The following is a 16,997-nucleotide window of genomic DNA, read 5'->3' on the forward strand; positions in this document are numbered from 1 at the left end:
TGGAATTAATTAACAAACAAAAGACTGAGACTATTTCATATTCCCCTTGCAACATGTCGTCTTCCTATCTGGTCGGTCATGATTTTATTTAACAAGTGCACAGCTAGTTACCAGTAATGCTTAAAGCATTTCCATTTATTTTAATGCAGGATAAAAGAGCATAGGTGCCGTGGCCGGGGATCGAACCCCGGACTTTCCATGTATAGCCAGGCGCCTTAGACCACTCGGCCACGGCACCTCGGTCATGGTGGGATTAAGTGGCGTAATGAGCCAAATACATGTACTTCGAAAGAGCGCACAACATGACGTATGGGGTAAAATCTCTCAAAACTAGCGAGCGAGCGAAAATGCTTGCCTTTTCAAATATGAACATTTAATTTTGTGATATATCTTTGTAATAATGATAATAAGAAAATACAATCCATATTACATACTTTTCCCTAATTTTCCTTTTCCTTTTCTCTTTCTAATTTCTTGGTTGTGGAATCTCATGAGGGACCTAGCCCTCCCCCCCCCCCCTCTTATACACCAGTGCTTTTAAATCACTTCATAATGGAAATCGTATGGAATTTAATATTTATATTTACAGTTGCTCTGCGTCTTCATTTAATGGCACTATACTTTATACAATGAACGCCATAACAATGGAGTTCTATTTTAGTTACTCCATGCTACATGTATAGTCATGAAATATATCAAATGAAATGGGAAAAATATTGAATAACGTTTTAAGAATAATAATTCATAATGAATTTTTCGTCCACACCGGTTTCAAGAGACGTTTTCTGTAATTGATTTTAACAATCTGGTCAAAGTCAAGTTCAAATTTATTTCTGATAAGAATTACTAGATCGATGGCTGCAAATCTCGTCACTGATAATCGTTATCTGGTTTGCCGGGTAGAAAATGAGGAAATGTGACGAGCTGAATATCAAATAAAAGGTGAAGGATATTTCCTATGTTCGTTTGATAACATTATCACCACCAGTTGTTTTTTAAGTAGTGATATGGGAAGTGCAGGAGTGAGTGAGGGTGTGTGTGTGTATGTGTGCATGAAAGAAAGAGAGAAGGGGGAGGGGATGGAGCGGATGGTTTACACAAAGTTTAAAACACTTCCATTGCTCCATTATCATGTTCAATATTAAAAACACAAATAAAGAGAATGAAAGTTGATGATGCAAGGTTTGATGGTGATAAAAGCAACTAATTTTAATATTATTCTTTCCTTATGCTTGTGAAAATCGATGCCCTTAGGCTACGGTGGATATTTTATGATATCAGACAATTATATCAACGTAAATCGAATCAATTCATTTCAAGTTCAGCACATCAGTAATGATGTCTTACTCAACAATATCTGTCGTATATAATCAACGGGAAAGTCCATCGCAACAAAAAGCTGTTTTGATTAAATAGATAACAGTAAATTAAGCATACCGCTGAAAACTTCCACAAACTCGGATTTAAGGTAAGAAAGTTATGACATTTTATATTTCCTCTTAATTTCAGTTATGTGCACCTCTTGGTCGGTAGGCCCTATGCCAATGAGGGAACCGATGACATCACTAATGACGTTTCTTACTTATAACTATTTCATTTCTATATTGTTCTATGAAATATGAAATGGATATTCCTCATTGCATTGTGGAACAAGGTTCATCCATGAGTATGTAGAATTGCCATCGTTACAGCCAATCGGGATTCAACAAGAGCTTATGTGTGGTCAAATGTGCCTCCCCAAAATATCATATTGTTTATTATTAATTTTGATTGAATGGCAAGAATTAGAACGACTCACATCACTTCCACTGATTGGTGTAAGGGTATATGGATCGATTATTAGAATAGGATACGTTCTCCCTACGGCCGTACACAGATGGGGGGGGGGGGGGCAGGGGGCAGCTGCCCCTCCCCCGCATAAATATTGAAAACTTACATTTTTCTGAAAATTCCCCCAAATTCATCAAAAGTATGCACAAAGTTTTGCAAATGCAAAAGCGTCCTTATGAGAAGCTTGGTCGCTTCGCTCTCTTGCTTTCGATTTTTTTTTAATTTACGTGTCCTGCACCCCCGGCCAAATGTTATGCGTACCGCCATGGTTCTCCCCCATGATCGATCTTATTATTTTAATGAATACCTCTGTCAACACAAGGAATTGTGAATATTAACAATATTAGTGTCAGTAATTCAATTTGAGCGAAATTAGATTTTGGTGCCACTCGGAGAGGAGATCTATCTTCAAATTAGTCACTTTTAAACAAAATATTTAGTAGTTGAATAATTTCTTAAATCATGTTTAAGAACTTAAAGGAATCCGATGACTGTAAAACAAAACCATTTTTTTAACCTTTATATCATGATCATTTTATTTTTCATTTTCTATTTGTTCTAGCATTTTAGTTTGATAAAAAATGTAATCTTCCCTGATAATCAGAGAGAGCAATGGACCAGGTGGTGAAGTTTGTTCAGCTCTCACAGTCCATACAGCGTTATAAAGATGTTGATATCTGTTATAATATCACAATACGGAGATCTTCTGAAAGGAGGTAAGACTACCATCACCAGCTCAATCATTTATGCTGTTTTCAGTAATGGAGTTTCGGAGTGCAAGAATTTGAAATTTATATGATTTAGACATGCTCAATTTCATTTTTTTAAAATATAAATTTATATGTTTGATATATCTCAGTCTCATTTTGTCAATTTCACTTATGAACAATGATTTCCTATCTCATACTAACACCATAAAATAAGGCCTATGTTGTATCATTATGATTATTATTACTATTATTACTATTATTATAATTATTATTTCTATTTCATTGTATTTTTTGTGATCGACATTGAATGTTGAACCGATTGTAATATCTAGACTCTGTATTGTAACTTTGATTATATTTTGTGGATGGAAATGAATAAATCTCAAATCTGAATATCCTTTATTTTGAACATGATATCATCGAATTCTATATATAAAGAGATGTTTCAAGCAGGGCACTGGGAACGATTTTGATCTCGGGGGCCATGGTTTCAAACTAGGGACAACATTATGTGCTTGTACATAATAATAAGACGATGATAAACATATATATATATTTTTTTAATTACAAGACAGTGCGTTTCTCTAATCTATTTACTGATGCATTTTTCATCAGAATTTATCTTTCTATCAGCTAGATATGACAACATGTCGAATTCATAAGAAACGAAAACGTGAATAACTTGATCCGGTACAACTGTTTAAGTGTATTCATCGAGTTCAGGATTCTATTTGTTTGGAAGTAGTAAAGTATTATTGAGACACCTTACTCCTGAGACATGCTGTTGGTATGAAACATAGTTATGTAATTATGATGTTATTATCATTGATGCAGAAGGAATCCACTTTATATATTGGATTATTATAGATTGGATTGATATGATTTTATTTTACTTTTAATCAGTCGACATTCCAGGTATTCCATGATGCACTCATTCTGCGTTCTCACCGTCTTGCTGTCGGCACTTATGCCGTGTCTATCGGCCTGGGCACCACTCTACCGTACCGCCGACAAAGCACCAAACAGCTACATTATAGTGCTAAAGGTGACGTTTCAAACATTCCCATAGCTCTACGTTTAACATAGGAATTTAATTATGCAATTTTAATGATCAGATTCAAAATAGTTTTGGCTTAATGTAGCAAGTGTATTACAGTGAATGTTGAGGCGATAAGCAACCATCAAACAAAAATGGAACTCTATCTTCTTAGGTGGATCTTAAATCGTTATCCATTGACTTTAAGCAACGTCTGATAATATTTTAAGTCGTTGCATCAATTTACTCTGAATGATGAACTTATTTGCACTGGGCAGCATTATGTATGGTCCAATCAAGTTCAATAGATACCATAACGCCAAGATAATGGCATATTGGGGGAAGTTCGAATTTCGTACCACAACAAAAACGACATGTGTATTTGATTTTTCAAATAACAATAGGATGTTTAGTTAAATAAGTTATAATGCTATTTCAATATTCTTTCTCTTTTCAACATCCCCTGATATTCATAACTCATTCATCATTTTTTTGTTTATTGATTTGTTTATTCTTGTCCCCCTCTCCTTCTCCTCCTCCTCCTCCTTAATCATCATCATCATCATCATCACCGCCGCCGCCGCCACCACCACCACCACCACCACCACCACCACCATCATCATCATCATCATATAATTATTATTAATCCTATCCTTCTTCTTTCTTCTTCTTCCTCCTCCTTCTTTTTCTCTTTCTTCTTCTTCTTCTTCATCATCTTCATCTTCCTTTACTTATTCTTCCTCTTTTTATCTTTAATCTACTTTGTAGGAAGGGGTTGACGTAGATGAAATAACCTCCTCTTTTGTTACCACGGCAACTGCATCCGGCCTATCTTTTGATGTTACCCACAAGTATAGATCCATCTTAAATGGATTCTCTGTGACTCTGCGTAACGAGGAACTCCTATCATTGGTAACTAAATTCAAATGTAGTCATTAGACTTATTTAAGCATTAGCTAGGTTCACCTATATAATTTTACAAAAATTTAATATATTAGAATTTCTCCAGTTTTATCAAATGAACGAACGACTCATTATAACTTCAAGACAAAGATTGAAAAGAGTGAAATGTAAATTTTCTATTAAAAAATGTTATATTTTGTCTATGAATCATATTCAGTATTTGCCATAATTATAGTTCTGTTGCAAGAATTCTCATGAATCCTCCAAGTAGTCCCTCAAAAAATATAATCTTCACTCAGTGATTGTATTGTGACATTTATTATGTATGAATATCATCTGTCAGGTATGTGGTTGGGTATGTACCAAGGGCACACTTTACTTTCTCAAAGTAATATAATTATCTTGCATCCACTGGTGCATGAATGGGGTGGTGCGGGGCTTGGGTCACTCGCCCCACCAAAAGAGTTCCGCGACTGAGAATAAAAAGGAGAAATTAAAAGATAAAGAAGAGGGGTGACATAAAAGACTATTTCTGAATGTTATGTCAAAAGCTATTTCATTTAAAAGAAGTAAAGACTTTTGCTGTCTCACGGCAATTTGGTTGTTTTTGTTTTGTTGTTTCATACGCCATGTTCTACCCATTCAATTCTTATTTTAACTCTGTGCTCAACTGCTGGCATTTTTCGTTAGATTCGCTCGCACGAATCTGTTCGATATGTGGAGGAGGATGGCATGGCGTACATTGACGAGGCAACTTGGGGTTTGGATCGAATCGATCAGCGGAATTTACCTTTGGACGATTCTTACATCCCTTTTGGTAAGACAATCTAGATTTAAGGAGATGTTTCCATATTCGATCAATATTTAAAACTTGGATTTTCAGAGCAATGGCATAACACGAATAGGCTCGTATTGTCCGAAATATGTTTTTCTATCAAATGGCAACAAGTGACATAATAACACAAATAGAGTTTTAATGAGCTTGTACTTGATATCTTGTTCTGTGCGAATGTTCAGAGAGAGAGAAAGAAAAATCCTGTTTTGAGTTATACGGTTGGTCAACGGATCGTACCTTGGTGTCTAAGTAAATGACAGAAACATAATTTGTGTGTTTTACAGCTTCCTTTTGTCGAAGTGTGGACAGTGTCGTAATGTGTATACTTTATATTATCCATACATTTTGGTTGATGTTTAAGCATTATAAAAATTATATTTTACTATACCTTCTTTTATTACAAAATACAATTCTTGTTAAAGTTTAGATTGATGTTGTTTTCCCCCCAATAGCAAATGGAGAAGGGGCACATGTGTATATTATAGATACCGGACTCATGACCACTCACACCGAGTTTGAGGACAGGGGGACATTTGCTTATGACGCAACAAATAGAGAGATCGTACGTATATGATTGATAAATGAATATAATCAATTTTATTAGTCTTATTTTATCTTGTTTTATTCTAAAGTGGAACATAGATTTTTAAAATGTATCTTAACAATATACTACGTTCTGAGTGACAACATCTCACCACATTGAAAATTTTCAGATAAAAATGATGTAATACACGTACATGTGGATCGTAGTTATGAAATTTATTTCGGTTATCAAATTAGCAAACAAGCCTATCAGAAGGTTTTACAAACTTTTGTGATTATGGCTAGATTAGGTGAAGCATCTGCTCTCTTCTCACGCTTTGAGATATCGGGAATCTGTATAGGAGGAATGCCACTTAAATCGTTCATTATTCGAAATCTATCTAAGCTGATTAAGTTGAAACAAGTACATAGCATGTATAATCATACTGTAACAACTGTTTATGTAATGGGAAAAAAACTTTTCATTGTTCTTTATACTTACAAGTGCATGTAACTATAAATGATCCTCATTTCGTTTCATAGTAACAAACCTAATTTGTATTGGCACCTCGTTACTCTGTGATAACTTGCTCTTTTATTGAAATGAAAAAAAAAACTTTCTTTGTTGAAGTGAAAAGTTTATTTTCCTTTCAACAAACAAATTTTCATTTTCATTTCAAAATCAAAAGAGCAAATTATTATACAGTAACGAGATGCCAATACAAATTAATATCCGAGGCCCTATGGATATGCTGGTGTACCGACTCAAGACGGACTAAAGCTATTTTCATTGACATATCATCGTTTGGTTTAGAGTCGGTTATGCTTCAGTCAAAACAACGAAACCGACTCCAAACCGACCGATGGTATGTTGAAGATTGAAGATAACGTAGTAGTTTCAATCCGTGTGGAGTCGGTTACTGGTTAGTTGAATTGATTGCAGTATGAGTGACAGGAGAGAGCCTAAAAAGTCAATTGAATGAATGGTTGTGTGTTGCAGGGCACTGGGACGGACTGTAATGGCCATGGGACCCACTGCGCTGGGACAGCAGCAGGAAAAGACTACGGTGTAGCACCAAAAGCCATGGTCTATGGTGTCAGGGTTCTAGGATGCCAGGGATCTGGAGCTTGGTCTGGAATCATTGATGGTGAGCTTGTATACAAATAATACACAACATCGAGAGTACTATAAGGAATTACACACACGTGATATATATATGGATCAGTTCTAACTCTCCCTTGGCATTTAATACCGAGGGCGTTTTGACGGTCACGGTTTTAGAAGTACTAAGCCTATGTAATAGTATTCGAATTCCCGAGCAAAATTATATGTATTATGCAGGTGTAGGTTTTATAGATTTTTATATTGTTATTTGATAAACCGCCCTCATCTAAAGACATAACCGCTCAATTGTCATTTATAGTGACTGGTCACGTGATAGACTTCAGCAAATTATTTGATTGGGATCCACGTCACCCTTTTTTTTATTAATATCAAAGTAGAGGTCTGTGGCGCACTCGTGGCCGCATGATCAAAGGTGCCTGGCGACACATGTGAAAGCCCGGGGTTCTGTTCCCTGATCCCCCTTCCCTTGACCAATGCATTTATCATAAGCCTACATTGCTCTAATGCTCTTTTATTCAAAATGAAGTGAAATTTGTGCAGGCATTGTTGATACCAACGTATGCACGTATTTGTTTGGTGGCTGTCCCTTTTAATGCACTCGAGCTTGACTTCGCCCAGAGGCAAATGTTGGAGAGCGCCATCTAAAAAAACACCGAATACATTGGATCATAGGTGATTTTTGAAGGACACCATGTACTGTGTTTAAACAAATTACATCCATTGAGCCACAAAGCCTCAAATTCACCTCTCAGACATATTACTTGTTGCTTTGTCAGGCAATTCCCAAGCATGTCTCCCAGTTCTGGGGCCCATTTCATACAGAGTTACAGCTGCCATTATGGCAACTACCACGGCAACATGGCTCAGCAGCCAATCAAAATCAAGGTTACCATGGTAGTTGCCATAATTACAGAGTTACAACAGTTGCAACTCTTTATGAAACGGGCCCCAGATGCGAGTGGGTTTTATTTTCCTTAGTTTTGCAATGTCACGTGTACATATTGTGTCAACTTGATTATTACCTTTTAATGGAGTAAGCCAGCTTTAAAGCGGATCTTCTTAAAGAAGCAGGCCTGGAATCACATATTCCCAGAAATACAAATAAAATAAGGCCACCGCACACCTTACGACTGTTCGCGATCCGATTTTGGAACAAATCGCGTTTTGCTCATTTTCTGAAAATGTGAATGGAACATATCATTTTATTTGAGATTAAAATAAATTGAAAGAATACTTATATAACCATTTTAAAAGATTGCTAGCCTTTATTTTGATGTAAAGGCCAAATTAGTTTCAAATCGTAGCCAATCGTACGACTGCTATGACGTCATTACGACTAGATATTAAATTCGCTTTTATTCTAAGAAGGATGATAGCATAGTCACAAGTTTGAACATAGGTATTCGTACGATGATTTAGAACATTACACAGTAAGATATTCCAAGTCTCAATATTAGCATCAAAGGTCAAATTCTACTACATTTATTCTGAAATCGGGTCGCAGATCAATCGTAAGGTGTGCGGTCGCCTTTATATGCCCCTTAAAAATGATTACAGGGGTATATATTGAGTAATTATACATTAAATCATATGAACAGCTTCTTAGGTCTATGGGAGGATCTCCTCCCTCGAACTTACCGAGATACCGTACGCCAGTACACCACCACTATCCCTCTCCGAGAACATCATCGTACAGATCACCATCATCATCATTACTACCACTTAAAGTCTTCATTCTTTTAAGGAATTTCTAAATGAACGAAACACTGTTTGGCTTATAACGCATCAGTCTCTGGAATTATTTTGTTCTTTCTCCGCCTTTCGGTCTGTATAGGAATGGATTGGGTAGCGAGTAATGGTAACCGACCTGCTGTAGCCTCCATGTCTCTCAGCGGTCCTGCGGATGGGACTGCTGTTGATGAAGCTGTAGCCAATATGGTGGCTGCAGGTGTTACGTTGACCGTCTCAGCTGGGAACAACAACTATGATGCTTGTCAGCGCATGCCAACTAGAGCACCGGAGGTAAAGTAATTCTTGATTCGCTACGAAATTATATATAATAAAGCAAGAAAAACAATACTCAATCTTGCCGATGGCTATATAGATAAATCTTCCAATATAAGCCTCGAATTCGGCAAAGTTAAGTGAGTTAGCCACCACATATCCGAACATATCCATCTCGTACTTGTTTGACCATATTCTTCTCATTTAAGTGGTCTGTCGCACAAACGACACCTTGTTATATTGGTCGGACCATGGTTGTAGTAGGTCTGACAGACTCGGTTTAATTTGTTGCAAATTTAAGGGAGGTCGTATAAATCTGGAAATGAAAGGAAACATTATACAATTTTGTTTTCGAAAAGACGAACACATTTACTGTCCAAGTTTCCCCTATGCCTGTTTCACATATGGCGCAATCAATTGAAACTCAGTTGTCTGCCTAATTTAGATGCCTTTGTCTCTGAGGCATTCTTTTAATTACTCCAATAAAATCACAATTCACATCGTGTCCAGGCGCCATCGAGCAACACCATGATAGAACTACTTTATTTTTTAAGATCAACTTTCAGAGTCGTTTCGAGGTACCGGTGTCATTGATTTGGAGGTGATAGGAATCAAGGAAGCAAGATCTTGGTTTACTCTCGAAGATCTTTTAATATGAGTGACAGACAGCTATTTACAAGCATATCCAAATTATGGGCATGGTGGAAGAGTTAAGATGTTTATTTTTTATACTGGTTTATACTCCTCCCGTCCTCCTTCCAGGATCACAATCATTGCCAGGAGATTAATCGCCAAATAAAATAAACCATACTTCCTTTTATAATGGTTCCTACAGGCTATCACAGTTGGAGCCACCGAGAAAGACGACGCGAGGGCGTCGTTTTCCAACTACGGCGGATGCGTCAATATCTTCGCCCCTGGACGATCCGTCGTTAGTGCGGGCATCGGTTCAGATACCGAGTATACCTCCAAGAGTGGAACCAGTATGTCAACGCCTCATGTCGCAGGTGAGTCGTTGATATATGCATTATAGAGGCTCGAGGAGCTATTACTTGTTTTGCACATGACTCCATGCCATGTACTTATATAAAATGAAAGGAATGAGATCCCAAGTGTTGTTGATGATGTCCAAATAACGTGAGACTGTGTTTCCGACGTAATGGCATGTTACATATCACCACTGGCTATTGATATAATAAAGTGCATTTAAAGCCTCTAATAAGTGATTCAATCGAAGATCAAGATCTCATGGAAATTTGTTTTTACATAGTTTGCTGTAAGAATGAACCCAGTCTATAGACTGTAAAATTTTCGTAATTGATTTTATATAATTCAAAAGAGAATGGAATTACCTTTTGTTTCATTATAAATTTCTAATAATCCCCCATTAAGAAAATGATGGCAAGTAAGGTATATTATACAAAAATGTTTATAAAACACTTTCGTCCACTACCGCAAGATCATTATATCAACATTCCAAAAGTGGCACAATATTTTTTAAAACCACTTTACAACTGACTCTCTATATCCGTGTTGAACAATTAAAGTCAGATGCCAGGCGCAGAGTTGCCTACCACTTCGTTAAAACGACGACCCTGCCTTCGGCATGTTCCTGATGTTCGGAGGGTTACACTCCAAAAAATAAATATTTTCCAATGAAATGATTTGATTTATCTCAACCATCAGGTGCAGCTGCTTTGTATCTTGGCGAGAACCCATCCCTGACACCGCTCCAAGTCCGCAGCGTACTATCCAATGGAGCAACTAAAGACTGTGTCTCTGACCCGATGGGCTCACCCAATTTACTCCTCTACGTGCCAAACCAGTAAAACGTGAACGGTCTTATGCGCATACTAAGAAATTTGTTAACCCTAAATTAAACACTTGTACCAACCTATTTGAGTGTAATCTTGCACCTAGTAGCAAAAGGTGCAAAAATCCACATTTTCTTTATCATTATTTGCACCAAGAAATGCTCGTTTCCACCCTGACAAGCTGCAAATTTTAACCTTTTAAGGTGCATGATACTTGACATTAATAAAGGTTCAAATTTGAACCTTAATTACATGGTTAATTTCTGCACCCTATAGGGTGCTTAATAAAGCTAATTGAACCCTAAAAGGTGCACAAATGAGCATAATTGTCCTCATTAGCACTCCTTGGGCTGATGCTATTGTACCAACACCTCCCGTTCAAATTTGAAACCCTATTTCTTAGTGTGTGTGTGGGGGGGGGGGGGTGAGGAAGAGGTACTGATGTTGGTGGAGAGGGGTAAAGGTCCATAATTACAGGGAAAGTTCAATAAACATCTTATAGATTTAACAAGTTTTATTGAGTTTGATCTTACTGAGGTTGAATATTAATTTGTAATTTGTTTGGATGATGAAACATTTGAACTGGACATAGGGTTAATATATAGGTCCTTCAAGCTTTACTCTATAGATCAATTAAATTCAAATTTGGGTTTAATGACTACCTTTAACAGAAAAAAAGATGTTGGCATTTCCGAAGAAAGGACCTGTGCTAATTAAATTGATTTTGAACAGAATGTCAAGTATTAGAAATGTTATTGCAAATTAAGCCTAGATGCATGATAATATTATTAGAAGTTGTAAACCCGATTATTTAATGTAAGATACAAGTGCAATCAAATTCTCCTGTGCAATACATGATGGCAAATTAACATATAAAGTCATATTTTTATCAATTATAAATTCATATAAAGCAATATACCGAAGTAAAAAAATATAGTGGTAATTGTTATTTACATGAATATGAATTGTTTGTACTAAAGCTGAACTAAAGTTCTAATACACGTGTCTATGTCAAACGCAGCTAACTTGTAACTTGAGGTTACGAAAAAAAATAAAAATGAAAACGACAAAGAAAGGGGGGGGGGTGAGGAAAGTTTGTAAAAATGTTTTCACATCAAGACGTGTTAGCCGGTGTATGTCGACGTACATTTCATATGGCAAGCAGTCTTCATCCCCATTTTCGTGATATCAATTTTCCTTTTCGTTTTATACAACAACATACAAATTATTTATTTGAATAAAAACATTTCTAATGTCTATCAAAGATAATTCTCCATTTCAAGAAATGTGACAAAGAAAGCGACTTGCTATGGCCTACGTAAATCGGCATAGCTGGTTAAAATCTTTAGGTATGGCAGCTCCTCAAAAAGGGGGTAGTCGTGTGGAATCCTGTGGAATGAAAAGAAAATGGAAAATAACATTTTGAGAGATAAAGGAAAACTTGCTTCTACACCCTCAATGCTTGTCATTGAAATAAAAACCCATCAATAACGCTCGTGATCAATGCTGTAATGACATGATACTGAACCCCACTCTTTACCTAGTATATACTCCTCACTCGAGACGCCATATTATAATCCTACCCTTATTTCTCACAAATTATTAGCATGATTAGTGCGTCAAGTTCAGGGTTTTCAATAACTAAAAACTCGAATAACCTCTTATAAATCCCGGACGTATCACCAGGAACGTGTTATAGCAATCTCCTTTCTATAAGGGGAGTGTTCTGTATTATGATCATGTGATTGGTATTACAGGTGTATGGACATGAGGGCCCCGTAACACAAATGTTAGCGATTGATCGGTAATTTGAAAGAACAATTCTGATTGGTTCCTAGTCAGTCTACCGAGCAAAATGCTCAGACTGTCCGTGGTGTGACGTGTAGCCATGCAGAAGTGGCAGAAGCGACCTGAACGAAGTTGTTTTAATTTCCATGAACTGATAACCCACCGCGGGCCATGGGAACCAATGCTATCAACTTCACTAAAAGTGACATCGACGATCTTGATCCCCAAGATGGAACGGTCTTCGAAGACTATGGCTTCGATATCAAACAGAGAATCGGAATCTCAGTGGTTTACAGTCTAATTGCATTAACGGGAATAGCAGGTATGGAACAACCTTAGTTTAGAATCTATCGACAATTTACATACAAAAATAGTTTCCTCTTATTCATCTATTATTCTATTCGGTTTTCATTCCGTCGTAATTAGACCGACAGTACATGTATATCAAATAAAAAAATAAGGTAATCAAATAAGAATTACAGGTTTTGAGGAGAAAGAGAGAGAGAGAGGGGGGTGCAAGGGGGGGGGGGTTAAGAGAGGGGGCAGACGGATAGAGAGATATATAGGGTGATAGAAGAAAAAGACAGAGAAAGAGAGAGAGAATGAGAGAGAGAGAGGGAGAGAGAGTATCTACCTATGTCCTCCATAGAGGCATGACTTAAGTGACACAAAAATGATACGTCTGACAGAAAAGGTGCGGGTATAACCATTAGTAACTAATCAGGTTCTATAGTTAATGAGCACGAATCCTTTCGATCAAAACTGTCCCCTTCAACCAATTTCGAATTTTGAATAGGAGGTTATCAATGGTTTTCTCTTTTAGGGCTATAGGTCTAATAACTTGAAATTATTATTGGTAGTGGGTGTGGGCATATTGTCTTTTCCACCATTGTCATTCATATATCGTGAGACCAGAGTACACAATTCCTATTTTAGATGCCTCACTTCGCTAGGAACAGTGCAATTGGTAATTCGTCACGACATAATTTTTTCCGTAATAGAATACTTTGAACCATATATCATAACAGCTGTCTCTCGAAAAGAAAGCTAGAGACAATGATCTCTTATTTACATTAGCATTTAACTGGGTATCTATTCGTTCGTGTATCATAATGTAAGTAAATGCAAGCAATTCTTTATACTATCATCCATCCTTCTCATATTTCAATCCACAGGAAATGCTTGTGTCTTCATGGCAGTTCTTCTTTCAAAGAAGCTCCACACGCTAACAAACATCCTTGTGGTAAATCTCAGTATCACAGATTTCCTGGCATGCTGCAGTATTCTTGTCCAAAGTGTAGTTCTTGTGACATCAGACAAGTTCCTCAAGGTAGTTCCTACTCAGCTTTGCGTCCTAGCCGGTGCAGTCAACTTCGTGGGTGTGTCTAACAGTCTCATGACGCTAACGCTGATAGCCTTTATGCGGTGGTATGTCATTACCCGCAGCATCAGAGGCCAAAGAGGACTCCATACTCCTGGAAAGGTAGCAGCGTTAATAATCATCACTTGGATATTCTCGTTGGTGTCCATGATACTGCCACCGGCACTTGGGCTAGGAACTCTAGGGTACAGCGCGGCCTACCATCAATGCTTGACGATCGACGAAAACAAACTCGTAGCGTACCTTAGTATGTTGCAGAGCGGTGGATGTCTTACCTTTGTCGCAGTTGCTCTTTCTTTCTACATCGCCATATATCTGTTCGTTCGAAAGAATACCAGGGCTTTTTCGTTAAGGCTTAGCAGAACTGAAGAAATCCAGAACGTACATGAATCAAGAACAAACATAGAGCTAGATGAAGTGAAAGATTGTCATGAACAAAGATTGAAGCAAAGCGAACAACGTCGTCAAATGGATGCCCTATTTCGGGATCGAGAGTGGAGGATCACGAAGAATCTTCTTGTTGTATTCTGCATATTCTTAATTTGTTTCATCCCATTCGCCGTAACCCTTGCAATACCCGGAGGAAGCCTCTCCAATGTCTACACAACTGCGTTGTTGTATTTAAACGCTTGTATCAACCCTGTTGTGTACTGTCTGAAACATGACCAATTCAAGGAGGTACTGAGGCCCATGTTACGGTGCAGGTGGTCAAACATTCCACAACCTACCAAGCTTCTCAGACTCTGTTTCCATCGGTCAGATCGCGTTTTGCAGTCTCCCACTACTACTTCCACTAGTGCACTGATAAAAAGAATGTGAAATAGAAAATACATTTTTGGTCTGCTTCCTGACTCCAAATCATAGTAACGATCCCTGCACGACTAGCGCAGAAATGTATATTTTTCAAAATTTCCACTAGTGCACTCATAAATAGAATGTGAAACAGAAATGCACTTTTTGTTGTTATCTGCAACAGATCTCTAAATCATCAGTAACAGTCCCTGCACGACTCCCCTATAATCCTTTTTTCCGCATTTTTTTGTGGGATGGGGTCACGTAGTACTTTTAGTAGTGCGAAAGTAATTTTTTATCTCAAAAGATTTTTTTTTTCAATAGTAATCGTACAAACCATTCTGAAACTAGATTCAACCTTGAATTAATTAATCAGATCAAAGGGAATATAACCTTCAAAGTTTCCATCTTCCGTTAAATTTTGTAAAAAAAAAAATGAGGAGTGACAGTCTGTGTCTCGAGACTACAAATAGAGAAGTCATGAAATTCGCAACAAGTGTACGAAACGTCAGAGGGGGGGGGGGGGTATAAGGGCACTTATGGTTAATATAATTTTACTTAAGATGTTATTTTTATCGAAATAAAAGAATCTTAAACCTTGATGTACCCATTTACTTTGAATTTTGCAATTTATCAACTAAGTGATATAAGTGATAGACAACGTTTCTTTTTTTTGTCAAGTAGCGGATCCAGGGGTCATGATAGATCCTTTGCTTTTTTTTTTCCATTTTTGCTTGTCAAATTTTCGTGATGGAAAATTTCAAAACATTGTCTAACGATTTTTGTTGTTGATAGCCCTTTTTTGTGTTTCTTTCTTTGCTTATTCGGGGGAGGAAAACGCCTTATTTTCTTTCTAGGCCCCATACATGAAACACAGCCCTTTACCTTGATCCTGGATTCACTGCTGATGGTAGATAATATCAGAGCCAGGCTTTTAAATAATTAGTCTGCATTATAACACTGACAGTAGAGCAAGGTCACCCCTTAATAATTGCCGGTAGAAAATTTACCGAATTGATGTAGAGGGAAAATGTGATTGAAATAATTGGATACACTACAAAAAACAACAAAATAAAACGCGGTGTAGATTTAATGCACCAGCCCGATATCTATACATATTCACACCATGCAGAGAAGTATTAAAGAACACCAGTTTGGTTTTGGTCTAATACTAGATAGGTGTTTATACAACACCAATTAGTATTAAAACAGCATTGGTTTGATTCCAAACTGGTGTTGTTTCAATACTTCTCTGGTGTGGACATAGATTGCGGGCTGGTGGTAAATCAACACCGGAGTATTTGCAGTGTAAGATATATACGAGATTTTGCATGAGTCATAAACGAGGCAGTATCTTTATTTTCAACAATAACAAAAATAACAAAAGTTAACTGTGACGTGTAGCCAAATATATATATATATATAACAGCCGAGCTTTGGATTTCATGTGAATATACAAACAAAATCGTTCTTAAATCTAACGAATGAATCGATTTTAAAGATTAAAATAAAAATCTTACAGGTTTAACTTTAATAATGATATTAACGGTGGCTACTTATATAGCGCACATGTCTAACTTTCAGTGCTCATGGCGTTTCAAGAAGTTTAATGTACTCATAAACAATAATTGACATCAACTAGAACAAGAAATAGAATAGAAATTTTGATTTTCCAGTATAAAACACACTATGAAACTGTTAAATGTCAAATGTTCGTTGGATACTAAATAGTCCCAATCTAGATTTGCATCTAATCCATTGAATTTAGAGTGTATAGTAGTACTACAAGTACCGCCACCAAGCTACTACTATTTTGCTACTACTACATTTGATTAATTTGATATTCGATTTGTATTCTGAACAAGCTGGTTAGAGCATTCAAACGATAACTGTCTAGAGTGTGAAGGATATAGTTAACGTGACTCATTGAGGTTGCTTGAGAAGTATGCCAGCAAAAGTTAGATTCGAAAGTATCCGGTTCGGTACTTACGTACACTTTTTTTAAATCATTTTTTATTGCACTTAATGTAAGGAAAGAAAGAGAGGGAGAAAAAAAAAGGATGTGGAACTTGTGGGCGGTGTAAAGCATATTGGCCATTCGACATGACTGAAGTTTTTTTTAATATTATAACCAAAAAGGCTCAGAGGTGACCCTCGGAAAGAGCGGTGACAACCGTCATCACAAGCTTTCTTTTAAGGCGGCATCCCCACCACTTTCAATTCACAGGATGGTATTTGCGGTGACTCCAAAAGAGA

The 16,997-nt window shown here is 37.0% G+C and overlaps 2 protein-coding genes across 2 annotated transcripts in view; both read left to right on the forward strand.

Moving 5' to 3' along the window:
* Positions 1 to 12,049, forward strand: part of LOC129273275 (aqualysin-1-like) — an 80,675-nt gene extending 68,626 nt beyond the window's left edge. Inside the window, exons 2-10 of the mRNA XM_064107991.1 lie at positions 2,393 to 2,546; positions 3,444 to 3,585; positions 4,345 to 4,488; positions 5,170 to 5,296; positions 5,767 to 5,876; positions 6,837 to 6,984; positions 8,797 to 8,984; positions 9,802 to 9,973; positions 10,653 to 12,049. Coding sequence (XP_063964061.1) covers positions 2,443 to 2,546; positions 3,444 to 3,585; positions 4,345 to 4,488; positions 5,170 to 5,296; positions 5,767 to 5,876; positions 6,837 to 6,984; positions 8,797 to 8,984; positions 9,802 to 9,973; positions 10,653 to 10,795 — 1,278 coding nt within the window. The 5' untranslated portion in view covers positions 2,393 to 2,442 and the 3' untranslated portion in view covers positions 10,796 to 12,049. The remainder of the gene's footprint in view (positions 1 to 2,392; positions 2,547 to 3,443; positions 3,586 to 4,344; positions 4,489 to 5,169; positions 5,297 to 5,766; positions 5,877 to 6,836; positions 6,985 to 8,796; positions 8,985 to 9,801; positions 9,974 to 10,652) is intronic.
* On the forward strand, positions 11,704 to 16,774 carry LOC129272906 (5-hydroxytryptamine receptor 1D-like). Its single transcript, XM_054909988.2, has 2 exons — positions 11,704 to 12,890; positions 13,744 to 16,774. Exons 1-2 carry the CDS (start codon positions 12,740 to 12,742, stop codon positions 14,766 to 14,768), a joined length of 1,176 nt encoding a protein of 391 aa, XP_054765963.2. The 5' UTR covers positions 11,704 to 12,739; the 3' UTR covers positions 14,769 to 16,774.
* The last annotated feature ends 223 nt before the right edge of the window (positions 16,775 to 16,997 follow it).

This window comes from Lytechinus pictus, chromosome 12 (genome assembly GCF_037042905.1).
Source record: "Lytechinus pictus isolate F3 Inbred chromosome 12, Lp3.0, whole genome shotgun sequence".
Taxonomy (NCBI): domain Eukaryota; kingdom Metazoa; phylum Echinodermata; class Echinoidea; order Temnopleuroida; family Toxopneustidae; genus Lytechinus; species Lytechinus pictus.

Bases quoted from the DNA above. Each gene is read 5' to 3' on its own strand.
- LOC129272906 (XM_054909988.2), top strand. From the start codon at position 12,740: ATGGGAACCAATGCTATCAACTTCACTAAAAGTGACATCGACGATCTT. The intron at 12,891-13,743 runs GTATGGAACAAC...TTCAATCCACAG, and splicing joins TGCATTAACGGGAATAGCAG to GAAATGCTTGTGTCTTCATG.